Raw genomic sequence first — 26,661 nt, forward strand, 5'->3', positions numbered from 1 at the left:
CGTGCAAGTCCCGCAAGGCTCTTCAGCTCTCAGCTTCGGGAGCCTAAGCCGCTACTTCCACGGCTCCTCGGAATGCGCTGTTCTGTCCACTTCCTTGATGGTCACCCTTCCTCCCTTTCGTCCATTCCCCGCCCCATCGACAACCCCAACGACCCTCATCCGGGATAATGGACCTCGAAGAGCCACCGCTGCCTCAGATCCTGGGCCACAAACCCATTCTCCCGCCAATTCTGCTCCCTGACCTCCGCCTTCTGACCCGAAGCGCCACTCTTCCGCCTCCCGAAGTCCGTGAATTCGTTTTGGGGCCTCAAGAAGCCGCTGTTTCCGGAAAGAGACTCCCACCGAGGTAAGAAGGTATGTGCTATTGCCAGGAAAATACATTCGGGTGGTTTATGTATATTTCACTCGTTCCAATCTCCTCTAGAGAGAACGGAATTTAAACTTCCGGGTCAGCTTCCATGCGTTCTAGGAAATGTAGTTCTTAGTCTCCACGCTTCACTCCTGTTGCCCAGAGTGAGGGAGCGTCGCGAAAGTAGACGGTTTAGGGACCCTTCTCTTTGGCTCTCCAAAGGGGGAAATTGGTGAAATATTTGCACTGAAAATAATACAAGGCCGATTTCTCATTTTCCAAGAACGCTCCCCCGCGGAATGTTAGAAGTGTACGGAATCCGTCCCTCCTTGACCTTTAAGTGAGTAGCAGGTAGATGGTCTCTTAGTTCGCCTCAGGTCTCCGCCTATCTTGCTGTCCCGCCCCCTCTGCCGGAGCCCGCACCGCCGATTGGCTAGGAGCACTTGAGCGGCGGAAGCAGCTGGCTCGCGCGGGGCCTGCGGGGAGGGGGGAGAGCTGTGAAGATGGCGGCGGTGGTGGAGGTGGAGGTTGGAGCAGGTGCTGCCGGGGAACGGGAGTTGGATGAGGTAAGAAGAGTTGAGAGTCGAGGAGAGGAGAGACCCAACCTGAAACTGAAGGGAAGGGAGGGGAGGTATCGGAAGTGGGGGTCCTAGGAGAGATGGAATCCTGAGAGGGAAGGAGCCAACGGGGGACGGGTGCGGGGAGGGGGAAATCTGAGGTACCCTGGACTCCAGGACTCAGGGACTCGGAGGCGGTGTGGGGCAGAAGACTTGCAGTAACCTCAAGGGTGGAGATGGAGGACAGGGAGAGAAGCCAGAGGGGTTGGGGTGTTAAGATTTGGGATTATTAGGTGGGGGTCCTGGGAGGATTAGAGGGCCGCCAGGTAGCTTGAGTTGGAGGGGCGTGGGCTCCTGCAAGGGAAAGCCGGGTTTTACTGAGGGAAGAGACTGTCTAGGTTTGCAGAGGGGCTGGGGACGCGGACCGCGGAAGAGTGCTATCTACTAGTATTAGAGCTTCGGGTTATGTTTACGTAAGAGCTCTTTACATTCTAGAACTTTGTACATAATGTGGGCTCAGTAAAGTTTTGGTCATCGAATGATAGAATGAATGGATGAATGGACAACTGTATACCGGAATTCTTCCATTCACTCACTTAACAAACATCAAGTATCCCCTTTGTGCCGAGTCCTGGGCTAAGTGCTAGGGACCTTCCCATTGAAGAGTCCACAGTATGGTGGTGGGAGACGCACAAGAAGACTAGTCATTGCATCAGAGGTATAATGGTGGCACTGAGAAGAGGGGACCAATTCAGTTTGGGCTAGGGAAGGCTTCCCAGAGGAGATGAGTCTTAACGGATAAGTGATTCTCTCTCTCCCTCTCCCTCTCTCTCTCTCTCTCTCTCTCTCTCTCTCTCTCTCTCTCTCTCTCTCTCTCTCTTTCTCTCTCTCTCTCCCTCTCTCCCCCCCTCCTTCAACCTCTCCCTCCCCCTCCCCTCTCCTCCCACCCTCCTCCCTCCTTCCCTCCTTATAGACTTAGAAGTTCTTTGAGAGTGAGCTCTTAAGGGTATATGTCCCCTTTACCTACATAACAGGCATTTAACAACTGGTGTATTCAATTACCAGTGGTCCTTGAAGGAAATCACTAGGAGGAAGGAGACATTGAGTTTGAAGGAATGAAGGGACAGCGCTGAGAAGCAGAGAGAGAAAGTGAGAAAGGAAAGGGAAAAGATTCTGAGGCCAAAGGTACATTCATGGCTAGGGGTGCTTGTGGTTTTGCCCATGACAGCATGTGGACAGCAGGGAGAAATAGGAGAAAGGGGATTGATTGTTGGGGATGGAACCAGTGGGATCTCTGAGGGATCAGAATCTTAGAGGCCCTGGCTGTGTGTTGGGGGTGAGGATTGGGGATGAGGCCCAGAGAAAGGGAGTAGAAGTGGACTTGAGAAGCAAAGACTGTTGTTTGGTGGTGGGATGACTTGGAGGTTTTGGTTTACCTGTTTGGGAACATTAAGGTGGAGGGGAGGAGACTGAGAAACTGGCAGGTGGTCAGAGCAGGGAGAGATTTTTAAAGAAACATTTTAGACCCATATCTTTCAGTCACTAAAGACTAGGGATGTTTGGATACCACTCGGTTGGTGAGGTGGGGTAGTCATGGAAATGACTTCCAAGACCCCTTTCAGCTTTAAGTTTCTGTTGATTATGGTTGGTTGTAGTTCAATGAGATATATTTGAAAGTGCCTTGAAAAAGTAAGTACTGTATTTAAGTTATTATACATGGTTTGTTAGTCATGGGCTCTCCTTTGAGGGGGGCCAGATTTCAGTTACATATATCAGGGTTCATTGAGATAAAGAGCAAAAGTTTTGGCAAAGGAGAAAAGAACTGAAAGTTTTGATGTTAGACATTTTTGATTTTTGCTTCTTAGCTTTTCTCCCCTTATTGTTTTAAGAACTTAAGAGCTTCTAGTATCTTAATTATACTTCCAGAGAGTCATGTCTAGAGGTCAATTTTATATGTAACCACTAGCATTCATCCCAGAAACTTCTGTTCCTTGTTTCATTTACTGAGAAATAATATAATCTGTTGTCTGGAAATTCTGTGTGGATGGTTCTATCCTTTTCCTTGTGTGTTTAAAAAAGTAACTCTGAGAAGCAGGAACAGACATCCCTTCAAGCTCAAAAAAAAGGAGGGGCGGGCAGGGGTATGGTCTGGCAGACCTTAGTTTGTGAGTTTCTTTTGATACTTCTATCTCCCCAGCTGTTTCTTAGTAGCCTTAACTAGTGAAGGAGAAGGTGAAATCCATCCTTTAATTTGTAATTATGGGGGTCTACTGTGTTTTATGCACTGGGAATCCAAAGATGAGTAAGACAGGATATTTACCAATTTATAGTGTAGAGAAGAGACATGCAAATGGCCCACTGCAATACTAGATAATTGCTGTAATGGAAGTGTGTAACAGATTCAGTGGGGCACAAGAGACAAGCACTCAAGTCTGCTGGGGGATTCAGTGAAGTCTTTATGATGGAGATGGGTTTGAGCTGAAAAATTAAAGGTTAGGTTTATAAAGAAGCATATGGCATCAGAGTTGCTCTCCTACAGTACCTTCTGCTTGGTAGAGAGACTGCTGTGGAGCTCAGATTATAAAAGAGTAATGGAGAGCCTAGCTAAGATGCAGTAGGTACTCCTTGCCACTTTAGAAAGATTGCATGCTCTGATTTGTTCTTTAGGATATTGGGCCTATGTTTTCCAATATCAGATGCCGTTAGCATGATAAGTAGTCTGGAATAGCAGCCATCAGTTTATTTATGTTCCTTTCCTTTTCTTTTGTCCGTTTCATTATTACTTTCTATAGTATTTAGTTAAGGTAATTTAGGCTTTGCTCACTGCTTCTCCTGTTTTTGAGAGGTGAATAGAAAAGAGGGCTTAGGAAAAGAGCTACCAATAGAAAAGGCTGCTGTTTATTGAGCCCTTACCATAAACCAGCCCCTGTTTAAAGCCTGCATTATCTCATTACTAACAGCAGCCCTGTGAATTAGTTGGTGTTTACCGCATTTTATAAATGAGACTGAGGCAAGAGAGGTTAAGTAGCATTCCTCGGATTCCACAGTTTGTGAGGGGAAGTGCAGATTCCATCCCAGGTCTGCCTGTGCTATACTGAACTAAGTTTTACACTGCCATGCTATACTGAACGCCTCGGTTCCATTTCTCACGCCAGACTCATCTTACCAAAGTAAACTACCCTTTTCTTAATATACAAAAGTCGCATCTCCAAAATGTGAAGCAGCATTTCATTCCTGAGAGATTCAAAGTGGAGGTTAACTAAAGGAATATTGGTTTTTCTATACAGGTCCTTTAATTTACCTATAACTTGATTCTGCTGAACCCCTGGTCATGGGGAGTGATGAGCCCAGTGGCAATTAGGGAGATGAGAGATGGGTCTAGCTAGCTCAGGCTAGGGCTAGGTATTAAACGCTATGATGACTGGCTAAGTTTTTCAACTTGCTAAACCACAGGGTGCTTGAGAATGTTAGGGAGGATAAAGCATGGGTACCAGCTTGGAGGCCCAGAAGCAGACCTATTCCTGGAGCCAGTGAGTTCCTTCTTGAAGGGGGAGCTGGCCAACCATGAGAAGAATTGGAGGCATCATCTTGGCACAGAGAGCTGGTTTGGGACCTAAAGTGAAAAAGCACTTCTACATCCAATCAGGGCCAGCCTGCCTGCCTGGCTAATGCCTGTGAATTCCAAATGTGTCTACTCCCAGTAGTTGTTCATCTGCCAAAATGATGTGATATCATGCAGATTAGTGAGTAGTTTCCAGCTCAAGTTTAAAGCAGGTATCTCACCCGACAGCTAACTTGAGCTATTATTGCCTTTAGTGCGTAATTTGCCTCTTCTGGGCCTTGTTTTATTCTTGTTAAAAGAGGAGATTGGACTAGATTGGTGGTTTTTAAACCTTTAGTCGTGAAACCCTTTATTCAAAAAAAAAAATCTCACTTTGAAGACTTGTGGTCCTTGAAGGGACTCAGAACCCCTTGAGTATCTCAAGCCACACTTTGAAAATCAGGGAGCTTTCTCTTACTGCCAACTGATTGGGTGACCCTACTTTATGTTCCTTCAGCCCCCCTGTACTTCCTCTAACCCAGCTCTAGCAAACATTATTTTAACTGTCTGTCTTCCCCACTAGACTCTTAGCTACATGAGAGTGGAGTCCAAGTCTGTCTTGCTCATTGTTGCAGTCCCTTCACTCAGTATGGTGCCTGGCATAAAGGTGATTATTATTTTTCAGTAGTGGTAATAAGCTCCTCTCCTTAGTAGTATGTGCTTTTTTTTTTTTTTAACTTTATTTCCCTTTTTTTTCTGTTTTTAAATTATTTATTTATTTATTTCTGGCTGTGTTGGGTCCCCGCCTCTGCGCGAGGGCTGTCTCTAGTTGCGGCAAGCGGGGGCCACTCCACATTGCGGTGCGCGGGCCTCTCACTACCGTGGCCTCTCCCGTTGTGGAGAACAGGCTCCAGACGCGCAGGCTCAGCAATTGTGGCTCATGGGTCCAGTTGCTCCACGGCATGTGGGATCCTCCCAGACCAGGGCTCGAACCCATGTCCCCTGCATTGGCAGGCGGACTCTCAACCACTGCGCCACCACGGAAGCCCAGTATGTGCCTTTTTATTGAATGTTTACAGCATCCCTATGAGATTTGAACTATTGGACTAAGTCATGACTAAAGCTCTAACATACTGTGTACCATGTTTCTGATTACCGCCAGGTCTTTGTTCATGCTGTCCTGTCTTCCTAGAGTACCTTTCCATTCCTCCATGTCTTTCCAAATCCCACCTGTACTTTAAGGTTCTAGCCCAAGGCTCTCTTGCTTTGTAGAACTATTCTGATTTACAATGATATCTTCTTTCCTTGTGTTTCATAGTTTTCTCTGTGTTCATTTATCAATTCATCAAACTTTTTGGAAGCACCTTCTGTGTGCTAGGTACTGTGCTATGCTTGATCATACCAAGATGGATAATGTGTGATAACTGCCTTCAAGGAGTTCACAGACTAGCCTGGGTGGAGAGAAAGTGATAAATAAGTACAAAAATGTGTCACAGGTGCTGTGTCAGTGGAATATGTGTGGTGGGTACATCAAGGAGGAAGTAGCAGTCTATGTTATATCTTCTCTTCTCAGGGAGGCTGTAGAAGTTCCCATCCCTTGCTTCTTCAAAGTAGTAATCTTGGACTGTTTTGTTTTGTTTTTTGTTTTTCCTCCTGTGGGTCTCTCCCTGTAGACATTTGATAAATGTTCCTTGTTTCCAGGGATTTTTTTCTCTATGAATTCTTGGTTAAAGCCAAGATCTTACTGAGGGATTGACGCATGTGTGACTGAAGTTTAATCTTGGACATCTGACCATATATCTTTGGATTTTTTTTTTTTAAGACGTGTAAAATGAGTAGTAGCATAATGTAGTGGGGGAAAAAACTAGAGTAGTAAACAATAGACCTAGATTCTAGACTAGAAATAGCAGATTTTGTTTTATCGCAGAGACAGCCAAATGATAACAGATGCTTAGAAGGTTGTATTGAGAAGGATTCTGAGGCCAGGGCTCAGCAGGAGAGTGCTAAAGGTGAAATGATATAGAGTACTTACTCTGTGCCAGGTCCTGGTGCCAAGTATTTTATATGCATTATCTAATTTCATACCACAACCTTACAAGGTAGGTATTATTATGGTTTTGTTCATTCTGCAGATATGGAAACTGAGGCATAGAGAGTTTAAGTAACTTGCCCACTGTCACATAGCTAGGTAAGTGACAGAGGTAGGGTTCAAATCCAAGATGACTCCTACATCTGTGCTTTTAACCACTCTGGGCAGTGTGAGTACTATATGCTTCCCATACTGTCTTATGTTAGACATTTCTACTATGTAAGTGTAGGACTTCATTTACAGAGGTGATTTGACTGGGGTAACGCTATTTGTCAGTCTCTCCCATGAGACTGAGTTCTCCTTGAAAGCCCTATCCATCCTTATATCCCTGGTGCCTGGCATAGAGTATGATTCAATAAATGTTTGAAGATGCCAACTCATGAAAGATTCCATACCTTAATTCTTCATCTGTGAAATGATAGATTTGGACTAGATGACCTTCTAGAGGTTTCCCGCAGCTTTGAAAGTCTTGGATCCCAGGATTTTACTGTGCCTAGTGTTTCCTACAATTTCTGTTGGGTACTCGGTAGATACTAGGGAATGACCAAATGAGGGTATAATTATTATTAATAATCTGTGCAAATAATCTTGGGATGAGAGAAGAAAAAAATGGTGATAGAGAAGTTATACACAAAAAGGCCTACATGTAACCTCCAATTCCGTAACCTTTGTCTTTTTGTGCAGTCAGAGTCTCATACTCTGGCAGACACCCTATTTGCAGACAGTCTTTCCTTCCCATTTGGCTTCCCATTATAAACCTCCCATCCCCAGCTCTTTTTTTTTGGCTGTGCCACAGAGCATATGGGATCTTAGTTCCCCGGACCAGGGATCGAACCCACGTCCCCTGCATTGGAAGCGTGGAGTCTTAACTACCGGACCGCCAGAGGAGTCCCTCACTCTTACTTTTTGCAGTCATTTGTTTGGTTAACCCGTTACTTAATAACTCATCTACTTCCAGAAGGAATTTAAGGTGTCCTCCGGTCAATAAAGGAGGGTAGGAGAGAGGAAGAAAAAATGAAGAGGAATGTTCTAACTTCTTGAGTGCAGGGACTATCTTTCTCATCTCTCTACAGTCCTCAGTTCTTGGCGCATAGCAGACATTTGTTGAATAAATGAGAATGTTTGTAGATATGGATTCTACTCAGGTTTAAGGAAGTGTTGACTAAATTGCAAAGGTTAACTGATGAACTCTGTTCCGGCAATAACACAGTAGTGCCTGACAGTACTATTTGCTTATAAACTGCTTATGAAGCATTTTCATTTTTAATTAGTGCCATATTGCTCCTTACCAGTGAGTCATAGGCACAGTGTCTGAGGACCTGCTTTCCGCCCCAACAGCACTCTGTATAGACATCTATCAACACTTACCATGTTGTTTTGTTTGTCTCCCCCACCGCGCAATGAACTCCTTGAGGGGACAGAACCATACCATTTTTCATCTCTGTGTTCCCAGCACCTAATCTCTCTCAGTGGCTAGCACAGAGTAGATATTCAGATGCTTATTGAACTTGAATCTTTTTTTTTAAAATAAATTTGTTTTATTTAATTATTTTTTGGCTGCGTTGGGTCTTTGTTGCTGCGCGTGGGTTTTCTCTAGTTGTGACGAGCGGGGACTGCTCTTTGTTGCCATGCGCAGGCTTCTCATTGCAGTGGCTTCTCTTGTTGCGGAGCATGAGCTCTAGGCACGTGGGCTTCAGTAATTGTGGCACTCAGGCTCAGTAGTTGTGGCTTGCGGGCTCTAGAGCACAGGCTGAGTAGTTGTGGCACACGGGCTTAGTTGCTCCATGGCATGTGGGATCTTCCCAGACCAGGGATCGAACCCGTGTCTCCTGCCTTGGCAGGCGGATTCTTAAGCACTGCACCACCAGGGAAGCCCTGAAGTTGAATCTTTTTTTTTTTTTTTTTTAATTTTATTTATTTATTTATTTATTTTATTTTTGGCTGTGTTGGGTCTTCGTTTCTGTGCGAGGGCTTTCTCTAGCTGCGGCGAGCGGGGCCCACTCTTCATCGCGGTGCGCCGGCCTCTCACTATCGCGGCCTCTCCCGTTGCGGAGCACAGGCTCCAGAAGCGCAGGCTCAGTAGTTGTGGCTCACGGGCCTAGTTGCTCCGCGGCATGTGGGATCTTCCCAGACCAGGGCTCGAACCCGTGTCCCCTGCATTGGCAGGCAGATTCTCAACCACTGCGCCACCAGGGAAGCCCCCTGAACTTGAATCTTAAATCTAGTCCATCCACGCATGTTGAACACTCCCATCAAGTGATCACCTCGTCTGTGTTTAAATCCCTCTAATGATAGGGAGCTTATCATTCTATCGTCAGCCTGTTCCCTCTTTGAATTCCCCTGTTGCAATGTTCTTCATACTGGGCTAGAATTCTTATTTCTATAGCTTCATCTTTTTAGCCCTCCTTTTCCAGATCCTGCTTCTTTGCATCTTTGACCCATGGAGGCACATGCACTGACAGAGAATGCCTCTGAGGAATTTAGTCTCAGTCCACTTGGGGCTATTTGGCCTAAAAGCTTACTCCGTGAAAGCCAACCCAGGATAATCCATCCAGCGTCATTCCTCGTCTCTATTTAATTTTTGTGTTTTCCCTTCTTGAAGTCATTTGTTATCTCTCTGCTCCTCAGAGGAAAATCTGTAGGTAAACATAAACTCATTAGTTCCCTCTAAAGTGCAGCTTTCCCAGGAGGATGCTGAGTTATGACCATGGGGCTTTTGGCCCTGAGCAACTAGGGAGAACCAGTGGGGAAAGGGGAAGCTGGAGGCAGAGAGCGTAGCCCTGCCAAGGTTTGTGTTCCCTCTGCCCTCCTTCCCCCTTCCCAATAGGAGATTCTCAATAACTGAATGTGTCTGTAACTAAGGAGATCTCCAGTGGCATTTTATTCCCCATTGCCCATAGGATTGAACCTAACCTCTTCTTGAGCCTGTCATTTAGCACCTTGCAGAAGCAGACTTTTCTCCTTCTAATGATAACAAATAATAGCTAACTTTTTTAGTGCATACTGGTATAATGCCAGGCATTATACCAAGCATTTTACATACATTAACTCTTTTAATTATATTTTAATACTATTATTGTCTTCACCTTCCGGATGAGTGAAAACTGAGGCACTGCCAAGTAATTTATTAAGGTTGGATAGCTTGTAAGTAGACTTGGGATTTGAACCTGGTGATGTGACTCCATGATATCTATTGCTGGTGTACTCTATAACATGGATTTACTGTTTTCAAAATTCACCATATATTTATTGAGCATTTAATTTTGCCAGATACTTTATTTGGTCTTGGGAATTCATAAATGGTTAAAGAGACTATCTGTGCTCCAAAAGCGTTTATGGTCTAGTGGGGAGAGGGACCCATCAAGTGATAATGACGATGTAGTGTGATGAGTAGAGCTATATACAGGTATCACAGGTGCATGGGAGGAGTGTGAAAGTGTATTTGGGAGAGTTAGAGGAGACTTCAGAGATGATATGTCATTGGGCTGATTCTTAAAGGAGGGGTAAAGTTTATCATATGGCTAGGAGGCCAGTTTACGCCAAGCTAAAAGCACATATATGAAGGAGTGGAAGCATGATATCTTTAAGCATACTGTTAAACATACTATTCTCCACTAATAAAACATTTAGTGATACCTGCTTGCTTTGTGCAAGCTACCATGTTAGGTACTTAGGTTGAGAGGAAAGACGCTAATTCATGTTTCATACCTTCAAGGAGCTTACACAGTTCAGTTAGAAAAATAGTACATGTAGTCCAGTTGGAAAGGCTATAATTATAAAATAAGCTCTAAATACCTTATCAATTGAAAAAAAAAAGTGCTATTTGGGAAGTAAATCTCATTGGAGGGGTTAGGGAAGACTTCATGGAGAAGGAGCCACCCGATGATTTAAATTTCACTATAGAGAGCATCAGGAATAAAGGCCCCAAGTAAATGTGAGAAAGAAGGATGCATTTGGGGAATCAGCAAGTAAGAGAGGATTAAGTACTAAATCTAGAAACATGGGTTGGAGCCAATATGAGGTTGACTTTATTTTATTTTAAATATTTATTTATTTATTTTATTTTTTTGGCTGCTTTGGGTCTTAGTTGCGGCACGCGGGATCTTTCGTTGTGGCGCGTGGGCTCCAGAGCATGTGGGCTCTGTAGTTGTGGCACGTGGGCTCTCAAGTTATGCTGCATCCTGCAGCACGTGGGATCTTAGTTCCCTGACCAGGGATGGAACTGGCGTCCCCTGCATTACAAGATGGATTCTTTTTTTTTTTTTTGGTTCTTTTCAGTTTATTGCATGAAGGAGTTACACTAGTCCAAGTTAAAAGCAGACCCCAAATGGTTACATTACACAAGCTGTGAGGTTTTTAAACTTGTGACAAGGGACAGAAGGAAAATTCTACTCATTGCAAGGAAATCCTCACTTAAGCTTCAGTGAGCCAGAAGCACTTAAAACCTATGAACCTTCAGCTGATCGTCCTTAGCCAGTCCAGTCTCTACGAGGAACTGGCATATGTTCTTGCGCTGGTCACCCTGTAGCTGAATTACTTCTCCATATTCTGGATGCTCAATTACAATACCATTGCAGGCAAATTTCTTCTTAAACGCCTTCACTAGTTTCTTTTTATCGTAATCATCAGCGATCCCTTGGACAGTAGTAAGGCTCTTCCTGCCGTTTCTCTGTTGAATTCTTATATGGATATAATCCTCAGTGCCAGCAGGAAGCAGATCGTCACCCTTACTTGCATCAGCAAAGGGGTCGAAAGAGTGGAGGTTCTGGATAGCGGACATACGATACCATTCCTTTTCCTCGGTGGAAACGGCCTTCGGAAGGCCTTCGGAAGGTGGTGGCTGGAGAAGGTGGGTGGGGGGGGCGGAGCATCAGGAAGCGAGGGGGCTCGAGGGGGAGGCTGCTGAGTCCTCGGCGGCGGCTCAGTGACTGGGCAACAAGACGGATTCTTAACCACTGGACCACCAGGGAAGTCCCGAGGTTGACTTTAAACACCAGGTTGAGGAGTTAAGATCTATCCATTCATTCCTTCAGTCAGCAATTATTGAGTGCTTGAATATGCCAGGTACGGTGCTGGGGACACAAACATGGAGACATGGCTCCTGCTTTCAGGGGGCTAATAGTCACATAGGGAAAGACGGACATGGAAACAAATGATGGTAGTATATTATAAGTATGTGTTATGTACTGTGGTGACAAAGGAGGGAGTGATTAACTCTGCTTGGGGGAATCATTAAAGAAAGACTTAACAGAGAAGATGCTTGAGATGGTTCTTGAGGAGTAAGTTTGAGTTCAGTAGGTAGTCAAAAGTCTTTGAGGTATGGAAGAGTGGTCCAGCAAAATGAAAAGATATGCAAAGGCTTGGAGGCATTAAACAGCCTGGAATATTCTGGGAACTGTAAGAATGCCTGCATTACTGGAGTATAGGTTAAATGTAGGGGGGTAGCAGTGAGTGATAAGGTTGGTGAGGCCTTTCTAACAACATAATAAGAAGCTTGGGCTTATAACATGTTCAGATCTATGTCTCAGAATGATTAAGTCTGGTAGAAGTGTGTAAGTTATTTTTGGAGGGCTCAGCTTGGGGAAAGGAGAAGAAATTAGTTGGGAGTACTGCAGTCGTCTAAGAGATGGTGGGGATCTGAGCAAGAGCAAAGGCAGTGAGGGTGGAGAAAAGTGAGTGGCTATAAAAATATTAAATAACAGTGCTTCCACTTTTTTTTTCCCTTTCCATTCCACTCCCTAATTCATTCACTCACACATTCATCAAGCATTTATTAAGTATGTAATCTGTATTGTTTATTCATTCTTCCCTTCTTCAAATACTTGTGACTTCAGGATATCAGGAATATTCCTAGGTCCAGTAATTCAGCAGTGAACAGGACAACCAAGGTCCTTGCTCTTGTGAAGTTTACTTTCTAATGGGGGAAACGCAAGTAATGAATAAGTAACAAGCACGATAACTCCAAATGGTGATAGGTGCTCTGAGAAAAGTAGGGTGATAGGATAGAGAACGACTAGAGGAGAGGTGCTACTTTCAATACGGTGGTTTATGGAATGCCTCTGAGGAGGTGATATTTGAACTAAGACCTGAATGAAGAAGACTTAGCAATTTGAAGATTTGGAAGCATACGTGTGTCAAGTGGAGGGAGAAGCAAGTATAAATCGGTGGGAACGAGTTAGGCATGTCTTGGGACCAAAAAAGAAGGCCAATGGGACTGAATTATAGTGAGCAAGAGAAAAATAGTACCATATGAAGTCAAGGAGTTTAGCAGAGTCAGATCTGTAAGACCTTGTAGGTACTGCTAAATTTGTTTAATTTTTTTGAGAGTACAGTGAAGATTTTGGATGGTGTTAAAAATAGGAGTGAGGTGAGCTGATTTGCATTTTTCGAAAAGATCTTTCTGGCTGCTTTGAGGAGAACGGATTGTAGGGAGGCTTTCGAGGAGGGCAGTTAAGAGACTATTGCAGTAGTCTGGGTGAGAAATGATAGTTTTGGAGTTGGGGGCGGGGCGGGTAGGGTGGCAGAGATGGAGAAAAGTGGATGAAATTAGAATATGTTTTGAAGTAGAGCCTACAAGACTTGCTGGTGGATTGGATATGGGACGTAAGGGAAAGAAATAATCAAGCTTGACTTTCAGGTTTTATGAATTTGTTTTGCTTTGACTTGAGTAGTTGGCAACACCATGGCTGATGTTATTGTGTACTGAAACAGGACGGACTGGGAGAAATTTTTGTTGGGCGGTGGGGAGGAAATGCAGAAAAATTTTGGCCATGTTAAGTTTGAGATGGCTATGTAAACATCTAAGTGGTGGTGTTAATTAGGCAGTTGGAAATATGAGCTTAGAGTCAGGGGAGAGGTCTGGACATTGGTCTGGGTCTCTGAAGATCTGGCTTTTTATACTAGCTCTACCACACAGTTGTTACATGAGACAAGTCAGTACGACACTCTGAGTTGCAATGTTGTCGGCTTAAAGTAATAATAAAGTTATTTGTTATGCCAGCCTTATGTATATGGTGGGAAAATCCTTTTCATTCATTTATCCATTCATCAAGTATACCCTGAGCATTTACAAAGGCATTGTCTTAGCTGTGAAGGATAATGAAGACATAGGCCCTACTCTCAGGCTGCTCATAGTCCAGTGGAAGAGTTAGTGAAATAAGCAGATGTAATAACTGCTGTAATACAGAGAAGCACAGAGCTCTCTGGGAGCACAGAAAATGGTGGGAAAGGGATCAGGAGAGGCTCCCCAGAGAAGTGGCACTTTAGCTGATGTGGAAAATGACTAGAAATTAACCAGCCAAGGAGAGAGGCGGGGGGCCCTCTAAGCAGGAGGAGCAACATGTGCAAGGTGGGAGGTGAGAGGGAGAGAACAGCACTGACAGGTCACTGTATAAGGTATAGTATTATTGGAGCATCCAAGTAGAAGGTGGGGCGTAATGAGGAAGTAGGAAGACTGGAAAGGGAGGCAGATGTGAGATCATGTAAGGCCTTATATGCTATGCTAAGGAGTTTGGATTTTATGTGTAGTGGCTGATTAACTGTGGAAGAACTTTAAGCACTTAGGTGAGTGACTGGATCAGATTTGAATTCTAGAAAGATCACTCGGGGGACAGAAAAGGAGAAGGGATTAAAGAGGCAGGGAATGGTGGCTCAGTGGTTAAGAATCCGCCTGCTAATGCAGGGGACACGGGTTCGAACCCTGGTCTGGGAAGATCCCACATGCTGCGGAGCAGCTAAAGCCGTGCACCACAACTACTGAGCCTGCACTCTAGAGCCCACGAGCCACAACTACTGAGCCTGTGTGCTGCAACTACTGAAGCCCACACTCCTAGAGCCCGTGCTCTACAACAAGAGAAGCCACCGCAATGAGAAGCCTGTGCACTGCAACAAAGAGTAGCCCCCACTCGCTGCAACTAGAGAAAGCCTGTGCGCAGCAACAAAAATCCAACGCAGCAAATAAATAAATAAATAAATAAATAAATAAATAAATAAATAATAAATAAATAAATAATGAAAAGATGATAGCCAGAAAAAAATAATAATAATAAAGAGGCAGGGAAGACATACCTTAATCCAGGCAAGTAGAGCTTCCAGACTTATCTAATTCCAAAGTGCATGTGCTTTCCGGTGTATTATACATAGTGCAGGGGAGCATATGTTAAGTGCCAGGCAGACTGGAGTCAGATCATGGCCTTGTGTGGTTACAGGAGAGGTTACTCTCAATGCTGTCATGGAGGGCACTGTGTGGCCTACTGAGGAGTTCTTCCTTTCTCTTATAGGTAGCATTGGCAAACCAGAAGATTTTGAATTTGAGTGACACAGTGACTAGCAGGAAGGGCATGAAGTTGAAGGGCCTAGATTATGTTTGTAGCTTGAATAATATTATAGAAAGGAAGAGATGTTAGAGACATTTCCTGCCCCACTGACCTAGGCCTTCTGGTGCAACAAGCCATGTTCTTCAGTTTTTCCTTCTCCCCAAAGCTTCCTTCAGTCCTATTTGTATTCTGTGTTAAGTTTGGAAAGTATTTACTGTTGGCTATTAATGATCACGAAGGATTTCATGTTAGTGCTTAAGAGGAAGAGTCACTTTCTAACTTAGAAACCACAAAGGATGGAGCACCTTTGCCAGCTCTACATCTCTGATGTGGTCCAGATACCAGCCTGTCTCTTTAGATCAAGTTTGAGCTCCTTAAGGAGAAGAAAGGGCACTTCAGGCAAAGCCAGCATGTCAGTTAGTGCTGTCATGTGCTTGATATCTCCCACTGGCTAAGGGAATGGAGGGAGGGGACCAGTTTTCTAAGTAATAGAGCATTTTGATGACTACTTCTGAGTGTGGGCCACTGCAAGAATGGCTTATATAGAAGTTGCTTCTTATTCTCAGAGAGCAGCAGCTGTCTCAGGGGTAACTGGTAGTAGCCAATATAAACAGGTAAGTTCTGTTGGTTTCAGATGGCTTTCCAAGTTCCTCTGGATTCTTTTGCAACATCATCCCCACTGTCTGTTCAAGTGACAGTTACTCAGTCTCTGTGTATTTCCAAGGTGTGTGCTTTGTGTCTAGTGCTAGGTGTGAAGTGTGAGGGAGATTCTGAATGAGTAAGGCATTATTCTTTTTTAAAAAAATAAATTTATTTATTTATTTTTGGCTGTGTTGGGTCTTCGTTGCTGTGCGCAGGCTTTCTCTAGTTGCGGAGAGCCGGGGCTACTCTTCGTTGCCGTGCGCGTGCTTCTCAGTGCAGTGGCTTCTCTTGTTGCGGTGGCCTCTCGTTGTGGAGCATGGGCTCTAGGCGCGTGGGCTTCAGTAGTTGTGGCTCGTGGGCTCAGTAGTAAGAGCTTTCTTACCCTGCTTTCTTTTCTTCATAACACTGCTACCAGAAATTATTTCATATATATAAATATATGCTTATTTTGTATATTGATTGTCTGTCTTCTTCATTAGATGGTAAGTTTTATAAGGGAAGAGACTTTGTTTTATGCCTGTCTTGTGATTGAATGAACAGATACTGTGCCAGAAACTGTGGCTCACAGGCTCTAGAACGCAGGCTCAGTAGTTGTGGCACATGGGCTTAGTTGCTCCACGGCATGTGGGATCTTCCCAGACCAGGGCTCGAACCCGTGTTCCCTGCATTGGCAGGCGGATTCTTAACCACTGCACCACCAGGGAAGTCCCTAAGGCATTATTCTTGTCTTCAAAGCAGTTAATGTTATGTAACATCCATTTAACATTTATTGAACACATACAGTGTGCCAGATTACGTGCTATTCTTTGAAATGCAAAAATTAGTAAGAATCAGATGATCCTCAGACCACTTAGGATTGCTAAATGGGAGAAAATATTTGCAAACCATATATCTGATGAGGGACTTGTGTTTGGGATATGTAATGAACTCTTAAACTCAACAAGAAAAAGATAAATAATCCAATAAAAAATGAACAAACGATCTGAATAGACCTGTCTCCAAAGAAAATATATAAATGGCCAATAAGCACATGAAAAGATGTTGAACATCATTAGCCATCTGAGAAATGCAAATCAAAACTACAGTGAGATACCACTTCATACCCACTATGATGCTATAATCAAAAAGACATAATAACAAGTGTTGTGGATGTGGAAAAATTGGAATCCTCATACACTGCTAGTGGAAATGTAAAGTGGTGCAGCTGCTGTGGAAAACAGTTTGGCAATTCCTCAAAAGGTTAAGCGTAGAGTTACCATATGACCCAGTAATTCCACTCCAGATATTTACTTGAGAAATAAAAACATATGTCCCCATAAAAGCTTATACACAAATGTTCATAGCAGTATTATAATAGCCAAAAAGTAGAAACAACTCAAGTGTGTATCAGCTGGTAAATGGATAAATAAAATGTATATCCATACAGTGGAAGATTACTTGTCAAGAAAAAGGAGTGAACTACTGATACATGCTGTAATATGGATGATCTTTGAAGAACATTATGCTACATGAAAGAAGCCAGTCAAGGGACTTCCCTGTTGGCGCAGTGGTTAAGAATCCGCCTGCCAGTGCAGGGGACACAGGTTCGATCCCTGGTCCAGGAAGATCCCACATGCCACAGAGCAACTAAGTCCATGTGCCACAACTACTGATCCTGCACTCTAGAGCCTGTGAACCACAACTGCTGAGCCCGCGTGCCACAACTACTGAAGCCCACGCGCCTAGAGCCCGTGCTCCGCAACAAGAGAAGCCACAGCAATGAGAAGCCCACGCATCGCAACTAAGAGTAGCCCCTGCTCACCACAACTAGAGAAAGCCTGCGTGGAGCAATGAAGACCGAACACAGCCAATCAATCAATCAATCAATAAACAAACAAATAAAAATAAATTTATTTTTTTAAAAAAAGAAGCCAGTCAAAAAAGACAGCATATTGTATGACTTCATTTACATGAAAGGTCCAGAATAGACAGATCTATAGAGATATAAAGTAGATTAGTGGTTGCTTAGGTCTAGGGATAGGAATAGGGAGTTGGCCAGTGGGCTTGAGCTTTCTTTTTAGTGTGATGGAAATGATTTAAAATAAGATGGCTGTACAACTCTATAAATATATGAACAGTCATTGAACTGTCCACCTGATATGGATGCTATACCTCAACAAAGCCTTAAAAATAAGAAAAGATCCTTGGCCTCAAGATGATTAGAGTCTAGTGAGGGAAACAGAAACAAGTATAAAAAGTAATAAATGTGAGCTTAGAGGTTTGTGCAAATTGTAAATTTCTGCAGGAGAACAGAGGAGGAAAGGAATTACTCCACCTGAGGAGATCTACTAGACTCTAAGCTCCTTGAGAGTGAGAGCTGTTATTTATTGTATGCCCTGTCTAGAGCTTAACATATGATCAGTTAACAGTTGTTGAATGGGTGTGTGAATGAATAAAGTTGGAGAATGTGTCACAAAGGAGGTGATATTTGAGCTACATCTTAAAGAAGGAATAGAAATGAACTAGACAGTGAAGGTGAGGAAAGAATTCTGAGGAGAGAAGACAGCAGCAGCCAAAGCACTGAGGGCTAAAAGGGAAGAGCACCTTAGAGTGGTAGGTGGTTTAGTGTGGCTGGAGTAAAAGCCGTTTGTTGGAGGTGGTGAGATAAGTAGCTGGTTATATACCACATTATGAAACACCTTGTGTGTCATACAAAGGAGTTTGGACTTTAATCCAAAGGCAGTAGAAAGTTATCAAAGTTTGTCAAAGTAGGGGGCTGATGCAGTCAGATGTGTGTCTAATAAAGATTACTGTGGCTGCTCCTGTTATGAATCTGTACTGGCAAGATTTGCATCAGGGAGATCACTCGGAAGTCACTGCAGGTCTAGGAGAGAGCACGAGATAAAGTCTGAACCAAGAAGGTGTGGCAATGAAAAATTGGAGGGAGATTTCATAGGTGGGTAGATGTGATCAGTACATGGATAGTCCAGATTTAGGGCTTTAGGAGTTTCATAGAAAGCTGTAGAAAGTTCTGTTCTGGAAGGGCTCTGTAAGAGGTGACATCTGGGTTGGATCTTTAAGGATGGGTAGAAAAGTATAGAGTGTATTAGAGGCTGGAGTGCATATGGGAAAGAGTAAGAGAGGAGGGTCAGGTGGGGAGGAAGCCAGTCTGAGGAATATGAATTTTACGGGGTAGGAATTGAAGAACCAAAGAAGTGTACATTAGGTGCCCCCAAATTTGATAATTGTTGAATGGGAGAGAGGTCATTAAACTATTCCTTCCACTTTTGTATAAATTTTAAAAGTTTCTTTAAAAAAGCTTTCCATTTCAGCTGGCCTGGAGGATGTGCTTTTCTGGTGATGGTAGGAGGGGTAGGAGTGGAGGGCAGACAGCAGCCATAGCAGTTATTTTCAGCCAGCATCTACTCTGACTCCACTGCCTACAGTGTGCTGTCCATGTCAGGCTTTTCAGTTAGGTTAAGCATAACCAATGTCTGCATGATCCCCAGCTGACTTATGAGGTCTGAAAAGTGAGGTAGTTTCACTTTAATTTATTGGCCTGGAATTCTTGCCAGGGCTAAGGGGTTGGAGAAGAATGTGAGTGAGAGGGGAATAAGGAGCTACAAATAGGGGTAGCCTGTGAAACTTTGGACTTCACTTGTAATCCTAATCACTCAGCACACCATAGTATCTGTCCCCACGAGATAGAGGCAGCCAGCCTGGTGGTTTTGCTGTACCAGGTTCAGGAACGAACTAATCTCTCCTTTCTCTGGGCTTACACAGCATTTTGTTTATATGTCAGTGGTTATCCTTATCATATTATGTTTAATCTGTCTCACCCCTACCCCCTGGACTGTGACTACCTCAAGGGCAAAGGTTGGGCTTATTCATCTCTAAGAGTGAAGTCTCTAGCTGCATGATTGATCATTCTGTAACTTGACAGGATCAGCTGAGACCTTTGAAGTTCCTGGTTGCCCTGGTAGATGGGGTTCCAGAGTTTAGGGCCCTTTGCAGTTAGAAGGTACTTGAAGCCAGGGCAAGAGGCCATCCCCCAAATGATGGATATTCCTGATGCATGCTTATGGTAGTCACTTGGTAAATTTTCATTGATTTAATTTGGTAGCATCCTGTTAAATCACACCTCACTACACTAAAGGCATTTTGCTTTCACTTCTGTGGTAACTAAGGTAACTGTGGCAGTTTGGAAAGCCAAAGTATTATAGCTGACTCCAGAGCTTTGGAGTTAGACAGATTTGGCAGATTTGGTATGAATTATTATTGCATTTTAGCTTTAAGGGACCTTGAAAGTCATTTAAGCCAATTTCCTCATTTTATATATGGGGAAACAGGCATAGAGAGAAGTGCCCTGTTCATTGACATATAGCAAGTAAATAGCTATGCCAGATTAGGACCTACAACTCTTTTTCTTGTCACTGAGAAAGGTGGTTGTTGCCCTGAAGCCATTTCTTGGGGTGAAAAGTGGGAATGAGGTAAAACCCAAGGAGATAAGACATACTACATGGGCTAGTTTCACTATTCAGCCTGCCCAGCAAGTTCTCCTGTTATTGGAAGTCTTTTTGGGGAAACCAAACCAGAGTGTCTACATGTAGCCACATAATGCACTCCTTTTTCATTCTTTCTGCTCTTACCCTGCTTTCTTTTTCTTCATAACACTGCTACCAGAAATTATTTCATATATATAAATATATGCTTATTTTGTATATTTATTGTTTGTCTTCTTCATTAGATGGTAAGTTTTATAAGGGAAGAGACTTTGTTTTATGCCTGTCTTGTGATTGAATGAACAGATATTTATTGGCTGTCTTCAAGATGCCAGGCACATGCTTCCTATGACTTTGGTGTTTGTAGGTCATGACATGTCTGTTTCTTTGGGTTTGATCATTCATGAATGTATCTAAACCTTCCTTGAACACAGAATACACATTATTGGCAAATGATTGCCCAATAACTGTATAGTGCTCATAGGAGTAGAGTGAGGTTACCTTTTCTGTGTGGATTTAGGCAGTGTGAGATTTAATGTGAACCTAAACCTCATGCCGCTTGATCAGGCCCGGTAGAGAACAGAATCTCAGAAGCAGCAGAGCTATGTGATTTGGCAGCTGGGGAGAGAATTCTTGGTGCATAGCTGTGGGGAGACAGCAGGACTCAGGGCTGACTTATCCAATAGGCACAGTACCCAGGGGCCCATAAAAATGTCTTAATTTCTTTTAATCAGAAGAAAAAATGAATATAATTCATCTTGGATTATATTATATCAATGCAGTCATAAAATATATTTTTAAATATTTTTCTAATAGAGAAAGGGTTCCACAAAGGCAAAAGTACCTAGGGCCCTGAAAGTCATAATGTGGCACTAGCAGGACCTTGTGACTAGTCATTGGCCTGGCCATTTGTGGCCCTAAGCCCTGACTCTGATTTCTCCCTTAAGGTCTGTGATCCTCTCCCCATCACTCCTATCCCTATGCCCCATAACGGTGATCTTCAGTGAGTCATTTTTCTCCTTTATATCTCATTTGTGCCTTCTGTAAAATGGAAACAATTGTGCTCCCTCTGCTGAGTAAATTCATGCTTTTAAAGCAACCTAATTATTTTATTTTTAAATCTGTCTTCTCAAGGGCAGGAAAAAAAGTCTGGTTCATCTTTGTATCTCCATGCCTAGCCCAGAACCTACACATTTAGAACAGAAGTACCTTAAATGAGAGTTGAGTAAATGAATAAATGTATCAAACCTCACAGATAGCTTCAGAGGCTTTCTTTAGGCTTTTTCTTTCTCTATGGTATGATTTACATATGTTGTTTGTGGTATTGGATATATGGTATTATATATCTCCAGCTACCGTTTTAGTCTTTCTGAGGTTCTGTCAGCAAAATTTATAGAGCTATGTGGACACTTAAGAAAATGATGTGGAAAACAAGAGTGTTGCACCATCTTAGAGAGTTAAGAGCCAATGTGAACAATCAGGTACACATGGGGAATGAATAGTCTTTTCAACAAATGACGCTGAAACAACTAGATAGCCACATGCTATTAGGACTCCTGCCTCACACCATATACAAACATTGACTCAAAACAGACCAATGACCTAAATGTAATAACTAAAACTATAAAACTCTTAGAAGAAAACAGTTATAAATCACTACCAAATTAGGTAACGGTTTCTTAGATATGACACCAAAAACACAAGCAATAAAAGAAAAAGTAAATTGGGTTTCATCACAATGAAAAACTTTTGTATTGCAAAGGATACCACCAAGAAAGTAAAAAGACAACCCACAGAATGGGAGACTTGCAAGTCATATATCAGATAAGGGATTTTGTATCCAGAATATATAAAAAACTTTTACAACTCAGTAATAAAAATATAAATAACTTAATTTTAAAAATGGGCAAAAGAGTTCCAATAGGCATGTAAGAAGCTTGGAAATCACCATTCTGTCCTAAGAACAAGTAAAAAGCTGAACAAACTGAAAAATTAACAATTCTTAGATTTTTAAGAGAAGTAAGGTCATAGGGCAAAGGCAAATTGCTGCCCCCCAAATTGGAGAGACAAACAGGTGAATATAGAGAATCACAACTTACAGAAGCAGAAACCTCTGTGGGAACCAGTGCTGGAGAAGGGAAACATGGATTGTAATTGATGAATTGCTGGAGGCTCAGTGTGGACAACTCAGAGTTAAAAAACTCCAGGGGGACTCAGTCATTGAGGGCCCCCCACAATGACTTCTTGGATATCTATCAGGTTCTTACACTGAGTATTGAGAAAAACCCTTTTGTGCTTTGGGCAGGGGTGGGGGAAAGGAGCCATTTAAAAATACTACAGAGAATTCTGTTCTTCTTAAGGTCTGCCATCAGGGGAAACTTTAACCAGAGCCTAACCTGTTGGGGTTTTATCAGAGCCTAACTGACCCAGGGGAAAGGAAATACCCATCTCTAGTCAGCTCTAGCCTTTCATCTTGGAGAAGGGAAATACCCAACTCCAGTCCACTCACACCATCATGTCCCACCTAAGAGGGGTGGGTGAGGCACTGAGAAGCACTTGTGAAGTTCACATTCCAGAGGCACAGACTCACTAAAAGACTGAAACCCAATCACAGGACTATAGAATGCTTCCCCTCCCTCAACATACCACCACATTACTAAAGGTCTATTTATAGCAGTTCCTTTTACCTGGTATATCATGCCCAGCTATCAAGAAAAAATTACAAGGTATACTAAAAAGCAAAAAACATACTTTGAAGAGACATACCAGGTATCAGAATTAGACCCATCTATGGCAGGGATCTTGGAATTATTAGACAGGGAATTTAAAATAAGTATGATTACCATGCTAAGGCTCGAATGGGTAAAGTAGATGACATGCAAGAACAACTGGGCATTGTAAACAGAGAGATGGAAATTCTAAGAAAGAACCCAAAAGAAGTGTTTAGAGATCAAAAACACTATAACAGAAATGAAGAATGCCTTTAATGGGCTTATCAGTAGACTAGACATGGCTGAGGAAAGAATCTCTGAGCTTGAGGATATTTGAGTAGAAACCTATAAAAGGAAAAAGAAAAAAGACTAGAAAAAACAAAATAACCAAGAACTGTGGGACAACTACAAAAGTAATGTATGCTGCTGTGGTCTGAATGTTTGTGTTCCCCCCAAATTCATATGTTAAACTCCTAATCCTTAAGGTGATGGTATTAGGAGGTGGGGCCTTTGGGAGGTGGTTAGGTCATGGGGGCAGAGCCCTGATAATTGGGATTTGTGCACTTATAAAAGAGGCCCCACAGAGTTTCCTAGCCCCTTGCACCATGTGAGGACATAGCAAAAACTCAGCTGTCTGTGAACCAGGAAGCCCTCACCAGACACAGAATCTGCTTATGCTGTGATCCCGGACTTCCCACACTCCAGAAATGTGAGAAGTAAATGTTTGTTGTTTATAAGCCACCCGGTCAATGGTATTTTATTATAGCAGCCTGAACAGACTAAGACAGATGCATCATGAGAATACCAGAAGGAGAAGAAGGAGAGAAACAGAATATTTGAAACCATAATGACTGAGAATTTTCCCAAATTAATGTCAGACACCAAACCACTGATCCAGGAAGTTCAGAAAACACCAAGCAGGATAAATGCCAGAACCCCCCAGTAAATCTAGGCATATCATTTTTCAAATGATAGAAAATCAAAGACAAAAAGTCCTGAAAGAAGCCAGAGGAGACAACACCTTAACCTACAGAGGAGCAAAGATAAGAATTACATCCAGTTTATCCTCAGAAACCAGGCAAGCAGAAGAGAGTAGAATGAAATGTTTATAGTGTTGAAAAAAACAAAAACCCCACCAGCCTAGAATTCGGTATCCCATGAAATTAGCCTTCAAAAGAGGAGAAATAAAGACAGACAAAAATAGAGCAAATTTATTGCCAGTAGGTCTGCCTTGCACGAAGTGTTAAAAGAAGTTCTTTAGAGAGAGGAAAATAATAGAAGTCAGAGCCTCAGATCTACATAAAGAAAGGAAGAGCATTGGAGAGGGAATAAGTGAAGGTAGAATAAAAACATTTATTTTACTAATTCTTTTTTTAATGAGCGATTGTAAGTTTTATTGTATCTTAAATGTCATTTTCCATATGTTCATTGCTAATATATAGAAATACAATTTTTGTGTGTATGTTTATATTGTATTCTGCCACCTCATTGAACTCACTTATAAGTTCTAGCCTTTTTTTTTTTTTTTTTTTTTTGGTAGATTCTTTGGGATATTCTATGTAGGCCATGATGTCATCTGCAAATAAGGGGCAGTTTTATTTCTTTCTAATCTGTACCTTTTATTGCCTTATTTTGCTGGCTAGAAACTTCAGTATTATGTTGAATAGTAGTGGTGAGGGTGGACATCCTGACATTTCTGATCTTAGGGGGAAAGCATTCAATCTTTCACCATTAAATATAATGTAAGCTATAGGATATTTGTAGATGCTCTTTTATTTTATATATATATATATATATATATATATATTTTTTTTTTTTTTTTTTTTTGCTGCACCACACAGCTTATAGGATTTTAGTTTCTCGACCAGGGATCGAACCTGGGCCCTTGGCAGTGAGAGCATGGAGTCCTAACCACTGGACCACCAGAGAATTCCCTATTTTACATATTGTTGATTGATCTAACAGAATAGTTTTTTCAAAGTAATAATACCAACACTATATTTGACTATGTATGTTTGTGTGTGTGTATTTATGGATAAGTGAAATGAGTGACAGCAATGATACAAGGGATGAAAGGGAGGAATTAGGATTATTTTGTTGTTATAAGGTACTCAAACTATCTGTAAGGTGGTATAGTATTATTTGAAAGTGGGTTTTATTATTTGTAAATGTATACTACAAACTCTAGAGCAACCACTAAAAGAAGTAAAAATAAAAGCATAGGGAATTCCCTGGCAGTCCAGTACACTTTCACTGCTGAGGGCCTGGTTTCCATCCCTGGTCTGGGAACTAAGATCCCACAAGCTGCACAGGTAGGCCAAAAAATATTAATAATAATAAATTTTTTTAAAAAGTATAACTGATAAGCTAAGAAAGGAAAGAGAATGTAATCATATAATATTCTCAGTTAAAGCTACAAAAGGCAGAAAAAGATTGGAAGACAAAAATAGAAACAAAGAATAAGGGCAACAAATAGAAAACAGTAACAAATATAGTAGATGCTAATCCAACTATATTAATAATCACTTTGAACATTAATGATCTAAATGCATCAGTTAAAAAACAGAGATTGTCAGAGTGGATAAAAAATACAAGACCCAACTATATATCTAAAACAACCCCATTTTAAATAAAAGGACACATATAGATTAAAAGTAAAGGAATGGGGAAAGATATATCAGGCTGACAATCAAAAGAAAGCAGGAGTAGCTATATTAATTTCAGATAGAGCAGACTTCAGAGCACAGAAAGTTATCAGGGATCAAGAGGAGCATTACAGGGCTTCCCTGGTGGTGCAGTGGTTAAGAATCTGCCTGCCAGTGCAGGGGACACGGGTTCGAGCCCTGGTCCAGGAAAATCCCACATGCTGCGGAGTAACCAAGCCCGTGTGCCACAACTACTGAAGTCCGCATGCTAGAGCCTGTGCTCCGCAACAAGAGAAGCCACCACAATGAGAAGCCTGTGCATCGCAATGAAGAGTAGCCCCCGCTTGCTGCAACTAGAGAAAGCCTGCGTGCAACAACGAAGACCCAATGCAGCCAAAAATAAATAAATAAATTAATTAATTAATTTTAAAAAAGAGGGGCATTACATAATGATAAAGGAGTCAGTTCTCCAAGAAGACATAACAATGTCTTAATGTGTGTGTACCTAACAATAGGGTGTGAAAATACATAAGGCAAAAAATGATAGTACTGCAAGGAGAAATAGATGAATCCACTGTTATAGTTGGAGAATTCAACACTCCTGTGTCACAAAGGGGCAGATCTAGCAAGCAGAAAATTCATGAAGGCAAGGCTGAACTCAATGACACCATCAATTAACTGAATATAATGGATATCTATAGACTACTTCATCCAGCAACAGCAGAATAGACTAGACAATCTTCTCAAGTTCTCATGGAGCATTCACCAGGATAGACCACATTGTGGGCCATAAAATATACCTTAACAAATTTAAAAGAATAAAAATCATATATTTTCTGCTCTCAGTGCACAATGGAATTAAATCAGAAATCAGTAACAGGAAGATAGCTGGAAAAATCCACAAATACTTGGGAGATTAAACAACATGCTGCTTAAATAACACATGGATCAAAAAAGAAATCTCAAGAGAAATTTAAATATGTTTGAACTAAATGAATATGAAAACGTATCAAAATTTGTGGATACAGCAAAAGCAGAGCTTAGAGGGAAATGTATAGCACTGAATGCACATATTAGAAAAAAAGGAAAGATCTAAAATCAGTCATCCAAACTTCCACCTTTGGAAACCAGAAAAAGAGCAAATTAAATCCAAGATAAGCAGAAGAAAGAAATAATAAAAATTAGAGCAGAAATCAATGAAATTGAAAACAGGAAATCTAGAAAAAATCAACAAAATCAAAAGTTGGTTCTCTGAAAAGATTAATAAAGTTGATAAACCTGTAGCCAGGCTAACTAAGAAAAAATAAAGGATACAAATTCCTAACATCAGA

General features: G+C 42.1%; 1 protein-coding gene and 1 pseudogene across 4 annotated transcripts in view; one reads left to right on the forward strand and one right to left on the reverse strand.

Moving 5' to 3' along the window:
• Positions 1-798: 798 nt before the first annotated feature.
• Positions 799-26,661, forward strand: part of RNF121 (ring finger protein 121) — an 84,762-nt gene continuing 58,899 nt past the window's right edge. Inside the window, exon 1 of one of the 3 annotated variants that reach the window (XM_082340366.1) lies at positions 799-915. In XM_082340366.1, the coding sequence (XP_082196492.1) occupies positions 853-915 (63 nt within the window). In that variant the 5' untranslated portion in view covers positions 799-852. Of the gene's footprint in view, positions 916-1,887; positions 2,056-4,864; positions 5,115-26,661 lie in introns of those variants that run through there. The other 2 variants (XM_082340367.1, XM_082340369.1) reach the window with 2 other exon arrangements.
• LOC309605091 (eukaryotic translation initiation factor 1 pseudogene) lies at positions 9,297-11,360 on the reverse strand (annotated as a pseudogene). The gene has a single exon. The product of its transcript is annotated as a eukaryotic translation initiation factor 1 pseudogene (transcript).

The sequence above is a fragment of the Balaenoptera borealis genome, assembly GCF_965194805.1.
Source record: "Balaenoptera borealis genome assembly, chromosome: 11".
Classification (NCBI taxonomy): domain Eukaryota; kingdom Metazoa; phylum Chordata; class Mammalia; order Artiodactyla; family Balaenopteridae; genus Balaenoptera; species Balaenoptera borealis.